Source organism: Gopherus flavomarginatus, chromosome 11, assembly GCF_025201925.1.
Source record: "Gopherus flavomarginatus isolate rGopFla2 chromosome 11, rGopFla2.mat.asm, whole genome shotgun sequence".
NCBI lineage: Eukaryota > Metazoa > Chordata > Testudines > Testudinidae > Gopherus > Gopherus flavomarginatus.
In genome coordinates this window covers 37,013,606-37,027,037 of record NC_066627.1, presented here as the reverse complement: position 1 = coordinate 37,027,037, position 13,432 = coordinate 37,013,606, and the positions used below count along the sequence as shown (strand labels likewise).

At 46.1% G+C, this 13,432-nt stretch overlaps 1 protein-coding gene across 1 annotated transcript in view; it reads right to left on the bottom strand.

Moving 5' to 3' along the window:
* The window catches only part of PARD6B (par-6 family cell polarity regulator beta), a 35,242-nt gene extending 30,219 nt beyond the window's left edge, over window positions 1–5,023 (bottom strand). The window contains exon 1 of the mRNA XM_050918143.1: window positions 4,780–5,023. Coding sequence (XP_050774100.1) covers window positions 4,780–4,845 — 66 coding nt within the window. The 5' untranslated portion in view covers window positions 4,846–5,023. The remainder of the gene's footprint in view (window positions 1–4,779) is intronic.
* Window positions 5,024–13,432: the final 8,409 nt, after the last annotated feature.

The window sequence follows — 13,432 nt, the reverse complement described above, 5'->3', positions numbered from 1 at the left end:
AGCTACACCCTTCATGGAGGTTTTTTTTAGAGCGACTACACAAGCCAAATTAACATTGCTAGTGAAGACGTGCCCTGTAGCACTTCAAAAACATGGATTTTTGAGACCTAGAAGCCTGGGATGAAAAAGGGTTTGTTTTTAAATATACACTCATGTTTTGCTTTGGCTATTTACAATGGAAAAAAAAAGTTAGAATAAAACTTCAGAGCAACTATAGTTTCACTCATGCTTAACTAGTACTTGGAGTCATGGTCAGCAAGTGCCATCACTCTTTAGCTTCTGTCCACACAAATCTTCTGAAATTCTCCCATGGTTCCTCACTTGCTCTAGCACAGGGGTGGGCAAACTATGGTTTGGGGGCCAAATCCAGCCTTCAGACATTTTAATCCAGCAGGGGAGCAGGGTCGGGGGACTGCCCCACTCCGCGTGTGATGTGGCTCCGCGTGGCTCCTGGAAGCAGTGGCATGTCTCCCCTCCAGCTCCTATACACAGGGGAGCCAGGGGGCTCCGCATGCTCCCCCGCCCCAAGTGCAACCCCCCAGCTCCCACTGGCTGAGAACCAGGGCCAATGGGACCTGCAGAGGCGGTGCTTGCGGACGGGGCAGAGGCACCTGGCCACACTGTCGCATTTGGCCAGAAGAGGGACATGCTACTGCTTCCGGGAGCTGCTTGAGGTAAGTACTGCCTGGATCCTGCACCCTCTCCGCCCTCCAAACCCCTCAGTCCCAACCCAGAGCACCCTCCAGAACCCCAACCGTTCATCCCTAGCCCCTCCCCCCCAACCCCCTGCATCAGCCCAGAGCCCTCTCCCACACCCTAAACTCCTCATTTCTGGCCCCATCCAAGAGCCTGCATCCCCAGCCGGAGACCTCACAGCCTCCCACACTCTAACCCCCAATTTTGTGAGCATTCATGGCCCACCATAAAATTTCCATACCCAGATGCGGCCCTCGGGCCAAAAAGTTTGCCCATCCCTGCTCTAGCACCAATACAACCTACAGCAGAAAATGATGGTATATTTTTACCACCATGTCACGTAACTCTTAAAAATGCATATGCCCTGTCCATACTAAAGCTACCAGTTATTGTAAACAAAGATGGAAACTATAGAATGGAAGGACACAGGATTTATTGATTAGGCTTCACACTGGTAAAAATGTTTACAACCAGTCTGCATTACAGCTTCCATCAGTGGAGAAACACACAAGTTTCCCCAATGTATGTGCACTTTTAAATCTCGCCTAGACAAGAGGAAAATGTACTTTTTAGATCAACATGAATTAAACTAAACCAAATTAAGGCCACATTAATTCTGAACAACAGCATCCACGAAGGGATTTAATATCGTTTAACTAACTTCAAATTCACACCTTTAGTTAATTTGGATTAATTTTCCCAGATGTCTCTGTGTAGACAATCCCCAAATTACCTAATTCTATTTATGTATGCAGTGTTGTTGTAGTCATGTTGGTCACAAGACATTAGAGAAGCAAGGTGTGTGAGGCAATATCTTTTATTGGACCAACTTCTGTCACAGAAGAACTCTGTGTAAACTTGACTCTCTCTCCAACAGATGCTGGTCCAATAAAAGATATTACCTCATCCACCTTGTCTCTCTTATTCAAGGTAGGTAAAATGACATGAAACACTCCTTAATACTCAGTTTAGACACAGCAAAGAATCCTGTGGCACCTTATAGACTAACAGACGTTTTGGAGCATGAGCTTTCGTGGGTGAATACCCACTTCTTCAGATGCATGTGGTGGAAATATCCAGGGGCAGGTATATATATGCTAGCAAGCAAGCTAGAGATAACGAGGTCAGTTCAATCAGGGAGGAGGAGGCCCTGTTCTAGCAGTTGAGGTGTGAAAACCAAGAGAGGAGAAACTGGTTCTGTAGTTGGCAAGCCATTCACAGTCTTTGTTCAATCCTGAGCTGATGGTGTCAAATTTGCAGATGAACTGAAGCTCAGCAGTTTCTCTTTGAAGTCTGGTCCTTGAAGTTTTTTTGCTGCAGGATGGCCACCTTAAGGTCTGCTATAGTGTGGCCAGGGAGGTTGAAGTGCTCTCCTACAGGTTTTTGTACATTGCCATTCCTAATGTCTGATGTGTGTCCATTTATCCTTTTCCGTAGAGACTGTCCAGTTTGGCCGATGTACATAGCAGAGGGGCACTGCTGGCATATGATGGCGTATATTACATTGGTGGATGTGTAGGTGAATGAACCAGTGATGGTGTGGCTGATCTGGTTAGGTCCTGTGACGGTGTCGCTGGTGCAGATACATGGGCAGAGCTGGCATCGAGGTTTGTTGCATGGGTTGGTTCCTGAGCTAGAGTTATTATGGTGCGGTGTGCAGTTACTGGTGAGAATATGTTTCAGGTTGGCAGGTTGTCTGTGGGCAAGGACTGGCCTGCCACCCAAGACACAGTTCAACACCTTGACAATTGTGGGTTATATGAGCAGATACAAAGATTCCAGAACTGTTGTACTGCATCTAAATTAGGATCTTGTCTAGACTAGGACAAAAGGTTTGTTTGTTTTTTTCCCAAAAAACATGTTAGCAGGGCAACTTATTTTTGTTCTGTTCACACTAGATCTTTAAATCCTGTTAAAACACGTTAACCATCATGTTTTTAAAAATACACTTTTATCCTAGTCTAGTAAAAAAGCATAGTATTAAGGGCATTTCAAATCATGTTAGCTAGACTGATTTTTTGAAGAGCACCTTTTCTCCCTAGTAATTTTCCCTATATAGTCTGCATTTGTTTTCCTATATATTCTGTTAGTCTATATTCAGTTTCAGGGAGAACCTTCTCAGTCTTGTTTTACACTTCAGTAGAGTAATTTTAGGGAAAGCAGTGTGCCTGCCCAATCAGTAAAGTTATGCTGTAACTTTTGTTAAGACTTATCAAGCTTTGCAGTGGATAATCATTCATAACCTTGTCAGGGATAGAGGGGAAAAAAGTGATGAAGAGTGATCGGACAAGGGGGCTAGTGCTGAGAGGAGGCATCAGGCTACAATAGGGTGACCTGACAACAAGTGTGAAAAATCAGGAAGAGGGTGGAGGGAAATAGGAGCCTATATAAGAAAAAGTCCTGATTTGGGGGGTCTGTCTCTATAAAATCGGGACATCTGGTCACCCTAGGCTACAGGGACAATACCCAGTATTAATTATTACTAGTGTCAACCCTATGGTGATAGCTGTTTGACTAATATAACAAGGCTGTGACACAATACACCAATGGCTCTCAAACCATTTTTTAATGCTGACCCCTTTCACACAGCAAGTCTCTGAGTGCGAGCCCCCCCCCCTTATCAATTAAAAACACTTAATATATATTTAACCCATTATAAATGCTGGAGGCAAAACGGGGTTTGGGGTGGAGGTTGACAGCTCACTACCCCCATTTAATAACTTTGTGACCCCTGAGGGGTCCCAACCCCCCAGTCTGAGAACCCCTGCAATACGCCAATCATCTTGCTCCTAAGCCCTGGTACAGGTACCAAGCAAAAAGAACTGTCTTAGATCCTCTGAAAACCCCAAGAGAGACCCCTCTACCCTTAGGCAACCTGGATCTTCCTTGCAGACACACTCCCTCCCCACCCTGGGAATCTCCCTCTTGGTGCCACCTTCTGCAGGTGAGTCAGCAGCTCTCCCTCCCCCCACACAGTACCCACCTAGTGCAGAACCAGCCCTGGTCTCGGGCCGACAACTCACAGGCAGACCTTGGGTGTACTCCCTAAGGGATTCCCCGAGCCCAGATGCCCCCCTCCCTCAACGCTTCCCTCGGGATAGCCCCAACTTTCACTGAGGCTCGCCCTGCCCCCGGAGGCCCCTCACGGATCGACGCGTCCCCCCTCCCCGCCGCCACTGCCCCTACCCCCCTCATGGATCGACAAGCACCCCCAGCCGCAGCTCCCCCGGCTGCCCCTCGCGGATCGACCCCCTCCCGCCGCCGCTCCCCCCCCCCGGCGGCCCCTCATGGATCGACCCCCCGCAGCCGCCGCTCCCCCCCCCGGCGGCCCCTCATGGATCGACCCCCCGCAGCCGCCGCTCCCCCCCCCCGGCGGCCCCTCATGGATCGACCCCCCGCAGCCGCCGCTCCCCCCCCCCCCGGCGGCCCCTCATGGATCGACCCCCCGCAGCCGCCGCTCCCCCCCCCCGGCGGGCCCTCATGGATCGACACCCCGCAGCCGCCGCTCCCCCCCCCCCGGCGGGCCCTCATGGATCGATCTCCCCCGCAGCCGCTGCTCCCCCCCGGCGGCCCCTCATGGATCGACCCCCCGCAGCCGCCGCTCCCCCCCCGGCGGGCCCTCATGGATCGATCTCCCCCGCAGCCGCTGCTCCCCCCCGGCGGCCCCTCATGGATCGACCCCCCGCAGCCGCCGCTCCCCCCCCCCGGCGGGCCCTCATGGATCGACCCCCCGCAGCCGCCGCTCCCCCCCCCCGGCGGGCCCTCATGGATCGATCTCCCCCGCAGCCGCTGCTCCCCCCCCGGCGGGCCCTCATGGATCGACCCCCCGCAGCCGCCGCTCCCCCTCATAGATCGATCCCCCCCGCCGCTCCTCCTGCCCCCGGCGGCCGCTCACAGATCGACGCCCCCCCCCGCATCCACTTGAGCTCGCCCTGCCCCCGTCGGCCCCTCACGGATCGACATCGCCGCCCTCCCCCTTCTACTAGAGTCACGCCTGCCCCCCCCATCTCTCCTCCTCACTCCAAAGGGTCGCTCCGCCCCCTGCGGCCCCTGACGGATCGTCGCCCTGGGCCCGCTACCCACCTTGCTCTTCACTTCCATGGTGCCGGGGCCCCGGCTGCCCCCAGCGCCGCGGTGGGTCCGGTTCATGCCGCCAGACGGTCTGTGTCCCCGGGCGCGCTGTGGGAGGAGGGGGAGAACCAGGGCAGTTCCGAGCCCAGCCTCCCAGCCACAACCTGCTGCCGACGCCGAGCCGCCTCCTCACACACAGCCAGGAGGGGGGAGGAGCCGCCCCGCAGAACGCCTAGCTGCGCCTGGCACCTGCCGCTCCCGGTTGGGGGCAGGTAGCGCATGCGCGCCGAGGACTCACAGACGGGAGGGGGAGTCTCGGTGCACCTGCGGCGAGCGCGCATGCGTACCTGTCGCCCCGCGAGCGAGAAGGAACGACAGCGTAGGCGCACCTGCAGCCAGTGCGCGTGCGTGCAACGTGAGCACCTGCTCGGCTGCTTTCCGAAGTGGAAGGCGCACGCGCGGCTGGGAACGCGAGGCAGGGGGTTGGGAGGTGTCAGTACCGTACTACTGAGGTTATTGTAGGCAAAGACCCACTTTCAGAACGGATTGTGTGGGGGACACAGCACACCGCCAAATTAATCCTGGCATTGCACAGTAACCCCTCGGTGCTGGGATTGTGGGGTGCACAGTACACCACCCAGTACTGGGATTAAAGAAGGTCTCATCCCCACAATTCTGAGATTATGAGGGCCACAGTACATCACCTAGAGTGGGATTATGGGGTGGGTCAAAGTGCCCCCGTGAGGCTGGGAATATGTGGATGGGATCAGAATACACCTCTTCTTGGTGCTGTGAGACGGTGTTCGAGGAAATAAGGGTGCTGTAGTATCCCACCAAAGATCAGGACTGGCTTCAACTACAAATAAAGATAATCAACTTTGTGAGGCCCTTCATTGTTAGTGATTCCTGCACATAGTTTTCTGGAGTTTATGTCCAGAAAGGACCATTAAACCATCACCATTAAATCCTGCACAAGAGAAGCCATCACATTTCACTCAAATAGTCCTGATGGGCACAATTACTTCAGTCAAACAAAAGCATTTCAGTCCTCAGAAAAATAGACTGTCTTGTGCCACAGGTAGAGAACAGGATGCTGCCAATGCCCTGAGAGGCTCATGCAATGCAGGCAATTGATTAGGTGAGACATGCCAGGATGATCCTAGGAAGTAATCCATGCCCCATGCTGCAGACAAAGGTGAAAAACTCCCAAGATCCCTGCCAATCTGACCTGGGGGTAAATTCCTACCCAGCCCCAAATCTGAGGATCACCTGCACCCTGAGCATGTGAGCGGGACAAACCAGACAGGCATCTAAAACACAATTCCTGATACCACCTTAGATGATCACTGATCTACCCCAACCAATAGCCTTCCTGTCCCAGATTATAATTGTACATTGGGAGGAACAAATCCTTCTCATTCCCTTCAGGCAGCCAGCTGAAGCCCTGAAGTATGAGATTAGTTTATAGTCATTATTACAGAACAGAGCTACATATTTGGAATTTATGAGCCACACTGTCCACTGCAGGACCAGAAAAGGAACCAACTCACAGACTGATCCATCTCTCAAACATCTCAGGGTCATGCAAATTGTGAAACTTTGTATATCGAAAGAAGTTGCACCAGTTTGATTTAAATTGGTTTAAAAATATTTAAACTGATGCAACACACTGGGCATATTTAAAAAGTTCATTTTGTTTTAGAGATATTACCAGATCCAGTAATATTCCCTATACTTAAAAGGGGGAATTCCATTAAAACCAGTAATATCTCCATAAATGGAATGAATTTTGTAAGTGTGCTGACTGTATATTTGGTTTACTTCTGGTTTGCATTTATACTTAGATATAAATCGGGATTAAACCGATAAAAGGGCATCCACACACAAAGTTGCCACAATTTAACTAAATCACTTCAAAATCGCACCTTTAGTGAAACCAGTGCACTTTTGCACGTAGTAGATCAGGTAAATCTAAGTCCAGCCCTACCAAAGGCAAAGAAACTGCAGCTCTCACTCTGGTTCAGCTCAGCAAGATAAGTTGATTAGTACAGACAGAGGTTATTGTCCAGTGAGTATTTGCCAGCAAATCAGTTGGCATCCCGTTCAAGTCTTATGTTTTCTCTGGTCTCTATTTTCTTTACACTGGCAAAAGAGAATGCTTACATGATGTGCTAGTTCTTATCTATGTCTAGAGCTTTTTTCTTCTCTCACATTGATGTAAATAGAAGTCAGTGAAATTTCCATTGTGTGAGCAAGGGTGGATCAAACTTCTAATTCTATCATTTTACTACGTATTACCAAAACTAGAGAAGGGTAGCAGCTCAACCTGTTTTTCCCTGCCATCTTCTACAAGCAAGTTACTCAATTCTGCCAGACCACAGTGAGAAGGTGCAGAGGACAACACAGCCTTCCTAAGGATTTGCAGAGCAGTTGAATTGGCCTTCTTCTGATGTGAAAAAGCCTCCAGGCAGCTCCCAGCACTTGAAACCACCATGCAGGTGATGTTATTGCTACGTATTTATTAGGTTTCTTTTAATGACTTTTTTTTCTTCTCTTGCATTCCTGGAGTTGTTGGAGTTCCTCTGAGTAGGGTGTGGCCTCATGCTTTCTGAGACAGCCATGGTGATATACTCTCAAGTCACTGGAACCAAACTCATAAAAAGGTATTAATCACTAGCTAGCTTACATCACAATGAACTGGTATTGTGTAAGAAAGGAATGTAAGGAACAGTTTGATTTCAGATAAAGGTAAGGAGAGGGGCAGGACTTCCATGCCAGGCAGAGCACAAGATTACAGAGCTATTTTAGTCACAAATTCCATAAAACCTGTGATTCAGACTTACTCAAACTATTCACTGCCCCCAAGGAAAGGAATGTTCAGTACCGACCTATTTACAGCTGGAAGAAATGGTTGTTAATTTTTTGTTGTTTTTTAGCTCCCTCTCACCTACATTTACCACCCAGGTCAGAACTCCAATACCATCAACTATTCTCCCATAATGTAGCTTTCTCATCCCAAGAGTTACTATTTTTTAAATAGTGTGTTATTCCATGCACCCAACACCTGAAAGGTTGCATTGAGGGATAAAATTCAGATTGAAGGGGCAGGAGGAAGGTTTGGCTCATACACTCAATGCTTAGTTACTATGGTGATTGGCACTGTAGAAATACCATATGTAGTTCTTGATTCTGATCACACTTATAGGCCAGGTCTACATTAGAAAAGATTTGCTGACATAGCTAAATTGGTATAGCTATACTGGCAAACTTTCCTTGTGTAACTACGGTACACAGTTTATACCAGCAAAAATGCTTTTACTGGTATAGTTTTTATTGATTCCCCAAGTGAAATAAGCCATACCACAAAAACACTTTTATGCTGGTAAAACTGCAGTTACACTAGACCTTTAGCTGGAATAGAAATCTCATAAATAATCACACTCTTAACTGACATTACAATAACATCAAATGTTTGTAGTGTAGAAGTAGGCCTGTATTTAGCACCATGTTGGTGATTACATCTGAAGAAGTGAGTTTTTTATCCATGAAAGCTTATGCCCAAATAAATCTGTTAGTCTTTAAGATGCCACCGGACTCCTCTTTGTTTTTGTTGACAACAGTGCGGTTCAGACGTGGTAAAATGTTCTATTGTAGACCAAGGCTGGCACTGTTTTTACATTTCAACTAAGTTACTTTTCATTTATATTGTCAGATCAGAATAGGGCCCAGTAGATTAGATAGATTTGGTTCAATCATGAACCCATTGAAACCAATGGTCGTTTTGTTCAATATTAGCAAGTAAGTGGAAAAAAATATCAGTGGGAGTTGTATAGAAAAGAGAAAGATAGACATAGAAGGTCATAAATTAGATTCTTACACTTCCTTTTCATAAAAGGATCTGAAGTTTGCAAACCATCATGTTTCACATCAATAACAGCTTTTATTTGACACATCACCCATTCACCAAAGCTTCTCCCTTCCAAAATTACAATGTTATTATTTATTACTCTTAAAGAGAACAAAAATAAAAGGAATTTAACACCCTCTTTCTCTCTCTCTGGCCACGTCTACACTACAGCATAAAATTGAAATTATTAAAACTGGTTTTATAAAACTGGTTTTATAAAATCGATTTTACGCGTCCACACTAGGGCACATTAATTCGGTGGTGTGCGTCCATGGTCCTAGGCTACCATCGATTTCCGGAGCGGTGCACTCTGGGTAGCTCAGTAAAAGAATGAGACCAATAACTTCGATTTCCGTCCACACTAACCCTAAATCGATATAGTAATATCGATTTTAGGGTTACTCCTCTCGTTGGGGAGGAGTACAGAAATCGATTTTAAGAGCCCTTAAAATTGTTTTAAAGTGCCTTGTGGACGGGTATAGCGTTAAATCGATTTAACGCTGTTTAAATCGATTTAACGCTGTAGTGTGGACCAGGCCTCTGATAAATACAGCTTTGTCAGAACATTACGAAGCTTGTGTGACCAGATTGTTTCCCTCATGCACACATAGTACAGTGATCATACAGATAACCAATACATTTTCTGTGACATTTAATGTTCATGAATGTGAAGAATGTATAGCACTAGCTAAAGGTCCACACATAGGCCTGTAAATGCACTTCATTCCTTTCTTAACATTCCTGTTGCTGTCCATGATATATAAATCTGTATACCACACATTAGATAGAAAATTCTTTAGGGCAAGGACTTTGTTTTATTTTATACCTGTAAAGTATCAGGCAAACTTGTGGTAATATATAAATAATAATATGCCAGCATTGGATTTGTCCCAAGCAAAGCCTGCCAATTAACCCCAATTGCCCAATGATTTGGTTTATGTGCTAATAATAATAATAATATTAAAGCAAATAGCAAGGGCAAATATTTGCTGTGGAATGGGCTGAGATGATAAATCACATTTCTCAATGGCCTAAATCAGATCCAAACAGTTTTCCATCAAAGCTAAAAGTTAAAGTTCCTATCATGCAGTCCCAACTGCCATGGAAGGCTTTTCTTGCATCAGAACTGCAAAATCTGCAAGCCCAGGCTGCTTTACGTGGTTTTTGTACTGATTATTTTCAGTTAGGAGTGTGTGATTTTTTTTACCAAAATAGTTATAGCAATACAACTCCTGCTGGGGATGAGGTATAAAGGTATCTTATACTAGAATACCTTATTGCCTTTCTGTACAGAAATAAGTATAATTGTGTCCACACTTGAAGAGTTGTGCAGATATAACTATACCTCTATATTGAAAGCAGTACAACTTCTGTGCATAGCCAATCCCTAAATGAGCCTACTCCCTCAACTCATGAGCACTACTCCTCTGCCAATTAGCTTTTTACAGTGTTTTTCTATAGGTAACTGGGAAGGTTTAACGAATGTATTTCCATATCCATAAAACTCTTGAAAAGGGAATTTACCAGCTTGTTTGTAAAATCTAAAAGAAGAAATGTAGGGCTCCAAAGATGATGTATTTAAAATTATAGTTTGGTTCAGTAAACCAGTATTGTACATTATCTGTCCAGTCTACTTTTCTTAAGAACACCTATGATCTCACATATGGAAAGATGGCATAGTTTGGAGGAGTGACCAGAGGGATGGGACACAAGAATTCTAACCCTGGTTCTGCCACTGATTCACTGTATGGTCTCCACTCTAGCAAATCATTTATCCTCTGCTTTGGCTGCCCTCACTATAATATGAGGATAACAATATTTATCTACCTACTTGGGATGTTGTGAGAATTAATTAATTAGTAAATGTTTATTTGGTGATTTATAATTTTTATTTATGTGATATTTTCTTTAATAAAATATCATGCTAATTTGCCAGTGAGGTGATTTTTTTGTAACTTATTGATTTTGTCCAGCTTTTAAAAAGTGTAAAGTTGTCTTGACATCATACCAGCTAGTGAATAAATATCTGCTTATGATGTTCTATTAATTATTACCCTAATTTTGCAAATCTTTGCACACATGCTTAAATTTAACCACATGAGCAGTCATGATGAGTTAAAATTAAGCATATGCAGAACTGTTTGCAGGATTGGGGCACAAGTCAAATTCTTGCACATATGTATTTGTCAGAAGACCCAGCAGGGAGAATTGGGAACAGCCGTTTTGTGGTAGTGCCTAGGGGACAGATGTGATGCACATGTTTATGTGAGTGTGTGTCTGGCCTGGCAGTGGTGGGTCTGAAACATGCTTCTGTGATTATTCCTGGGCACAGGCTGCTGTTGGCTAAAATACAGGCTTTTGCATCTAAGCAAGCTTGTTTTGGATGCATCTTCATTATGAGCCTAAAACTGAGCCATGGCCCTAATTTATTGATTTGTTCTATTGGGGGATGTTGCAACTAAATAATACAATCTGGCTTTTTAAAAAATGGTTTTTATCCTGATAACCTTGGACTCTCCCTTGCTTTAAACAACTCTGGATTTGCTTAAAAGGAAAGTAATTAACTGAACTAATCACAGTGCTCTCCTCTCACCTTTGTTTACAACTTAACGATCTATTATCTCTTTTTATTTCTAAATTGGCTTGAAGAAAACAGTTCATAATATTTAACCCTTTCCATCTTCAGAGTACTTTACAAACATTAATTACTTAATCCTTACAGGTGGGTGTGTACTATTATCCCAATTTTACAGGTGGAAAAATTGAGACACAGAGAGATTAAGGCTGTATCTGTACAAGACTTTTTCTCTTAACATTTCCCATTGCTGCAGCTCTACCCGTAGTAGTGCTAGTATGGTCTGGTCATTGGTCAGAACTTCAGTTTTGTCTCATTCCTAAAGACAGAATTGAACCTGAAAACTCCATAGAAAGTTCTTTGATGACTTTGTCTTTGTACCTGCCGGTAAAGCACCTTGCACATTGTTAGCAGTATATAAATAATAATATTCACTCCAGGAGTGCCTTGTTTGGCTGTTCTATAGAACAGCATTAATCCAGAGGAAAGACTGTTAGCTACTGACTCATCAACACTTCTTGCAACTCTCAGCACTTGCTTTCCGGTGAGCAAGAAGCAGGAGATGAGACTCCTGGTAAGTGGCTGTGGCTTGTGCAGTGCGGAGGTGGGTTCAGTGTGTAGAAATGTGGGAGGTTGGCTGTGTTTCTGTGAGCTGGACTTTTACCTGTGTAGCAAACTGGTACGCAGAACAGGGTGTTGATGCATGCCAAGATCTTACGGGAATCCTCCAGCGAGATCTCCAGGAAAGTTTCCTGGAGGTATTCGGTAATCCTCTGCTGAAGGTTCCATGGCAGAGCAGGTCTGTTCCTTCTCTCATTGTAGGAAACTTTCCCTCCCCATTTGGCAATCACTTGTGCAGGGACCAAGGCGTCACATAGGCAAGCAGCATAGGGAGCAGGGCAGAAGCCACAAGCATGGAGTAAATGTACCCTCATTTCCCTGCTTACCCTTAGCAATGAGATGTCTGCTAGAATTACCTCCACCTGTGGAAAAGTGTGGGAGAATTTTAGAATTTGTTCCCTGGAGTGCTGCACCATGACCCTTGCAAAAAGTGTGTGCTCTTTTCCCCACGTAGAGCACCCCCCCCTCACCCTGCCAACGCTCACCATGCTTTGGGTGTTCGCAGAGATGTGTTCATTGCTAAGGTCAGGGAGAAAGTGATGGCAATGTTGCAAAAGGTGTGTTTAACAGAAATGTTTCAGTGCAGTGCATGAATTTAAAAATCCCACTTCTGTGCATTGTCCCCTGTGTTGGACTAGATGTAGACTTCAGGAACACCCCACGCACCCCAGCTGAGCATCTCCATCAGATAAGAAAGCACCCAAGATTCAGCAAATAAGATGTGTTCTGGGAGGTCCTGCAGTGCTCCAATGCAGAAAAAAGGGATAGAAAGGAGAGCTGGGAAGCGGAACGGCAGGACAGACAAGACAATCATGCATTTGTTAAGGATGCTACTCAGCGGATGCTTAAAGTAATGGAGGAGCAAACACAGATGCTGAAGTCCTTAATAATGCTGCAGACTGAGCAGATCAGTGCCCGACCTCCAGTGCAGCACATTCAGAACTCTTTTCAAGGCCCCCCCCAACTCCGCCCACACATTCCTTTCCACCTTCCAGGACTTCTTGGTTTCCCCTTCACTTTACCCCCTTGGACAACTTTCACAATGATAGCTGGACCTACACACAGTTGTGAAAGTCTGCTATTTCTTGTGCAATAAAAGCAAACTTTTATAATGGTAAATCATCTTTAATTTTTTTCTACAAGGTGAGATTACAGGCAACCTCAATACATGCACAGGCATTTTAATCACTTTATTACAGGAATATAAGGCCACAAATGTCACCATTGCCCCCTAGGAAAACTACATGTAACATAACATTGAAGCAACTCAGAATATATGTTACGGGTGGACACTGTCAAAGTGCTGCCTCAAAGCCTGCCTGATTTGAATAGCTCCCCTCTGGGCTCCTTTGACAACGGCCAGGCCACGCCGCCACTGCGCAGCACCTGGAACACTGGGTCAGGCCAAGCTCACAGCCCCTCCGCTTTCCGCAAATCAGCTGTTTGCGCGGGAAGCCTGGGAGGGTGGAGAAGCAAGAGGCGGCTTTGCACTCAGGCCCAGGGAGGCGGAGGCGAAGTGGAAGTGAGTTGGGGCAGGGAGCAGTTCCCCTGCACGCCCCCCA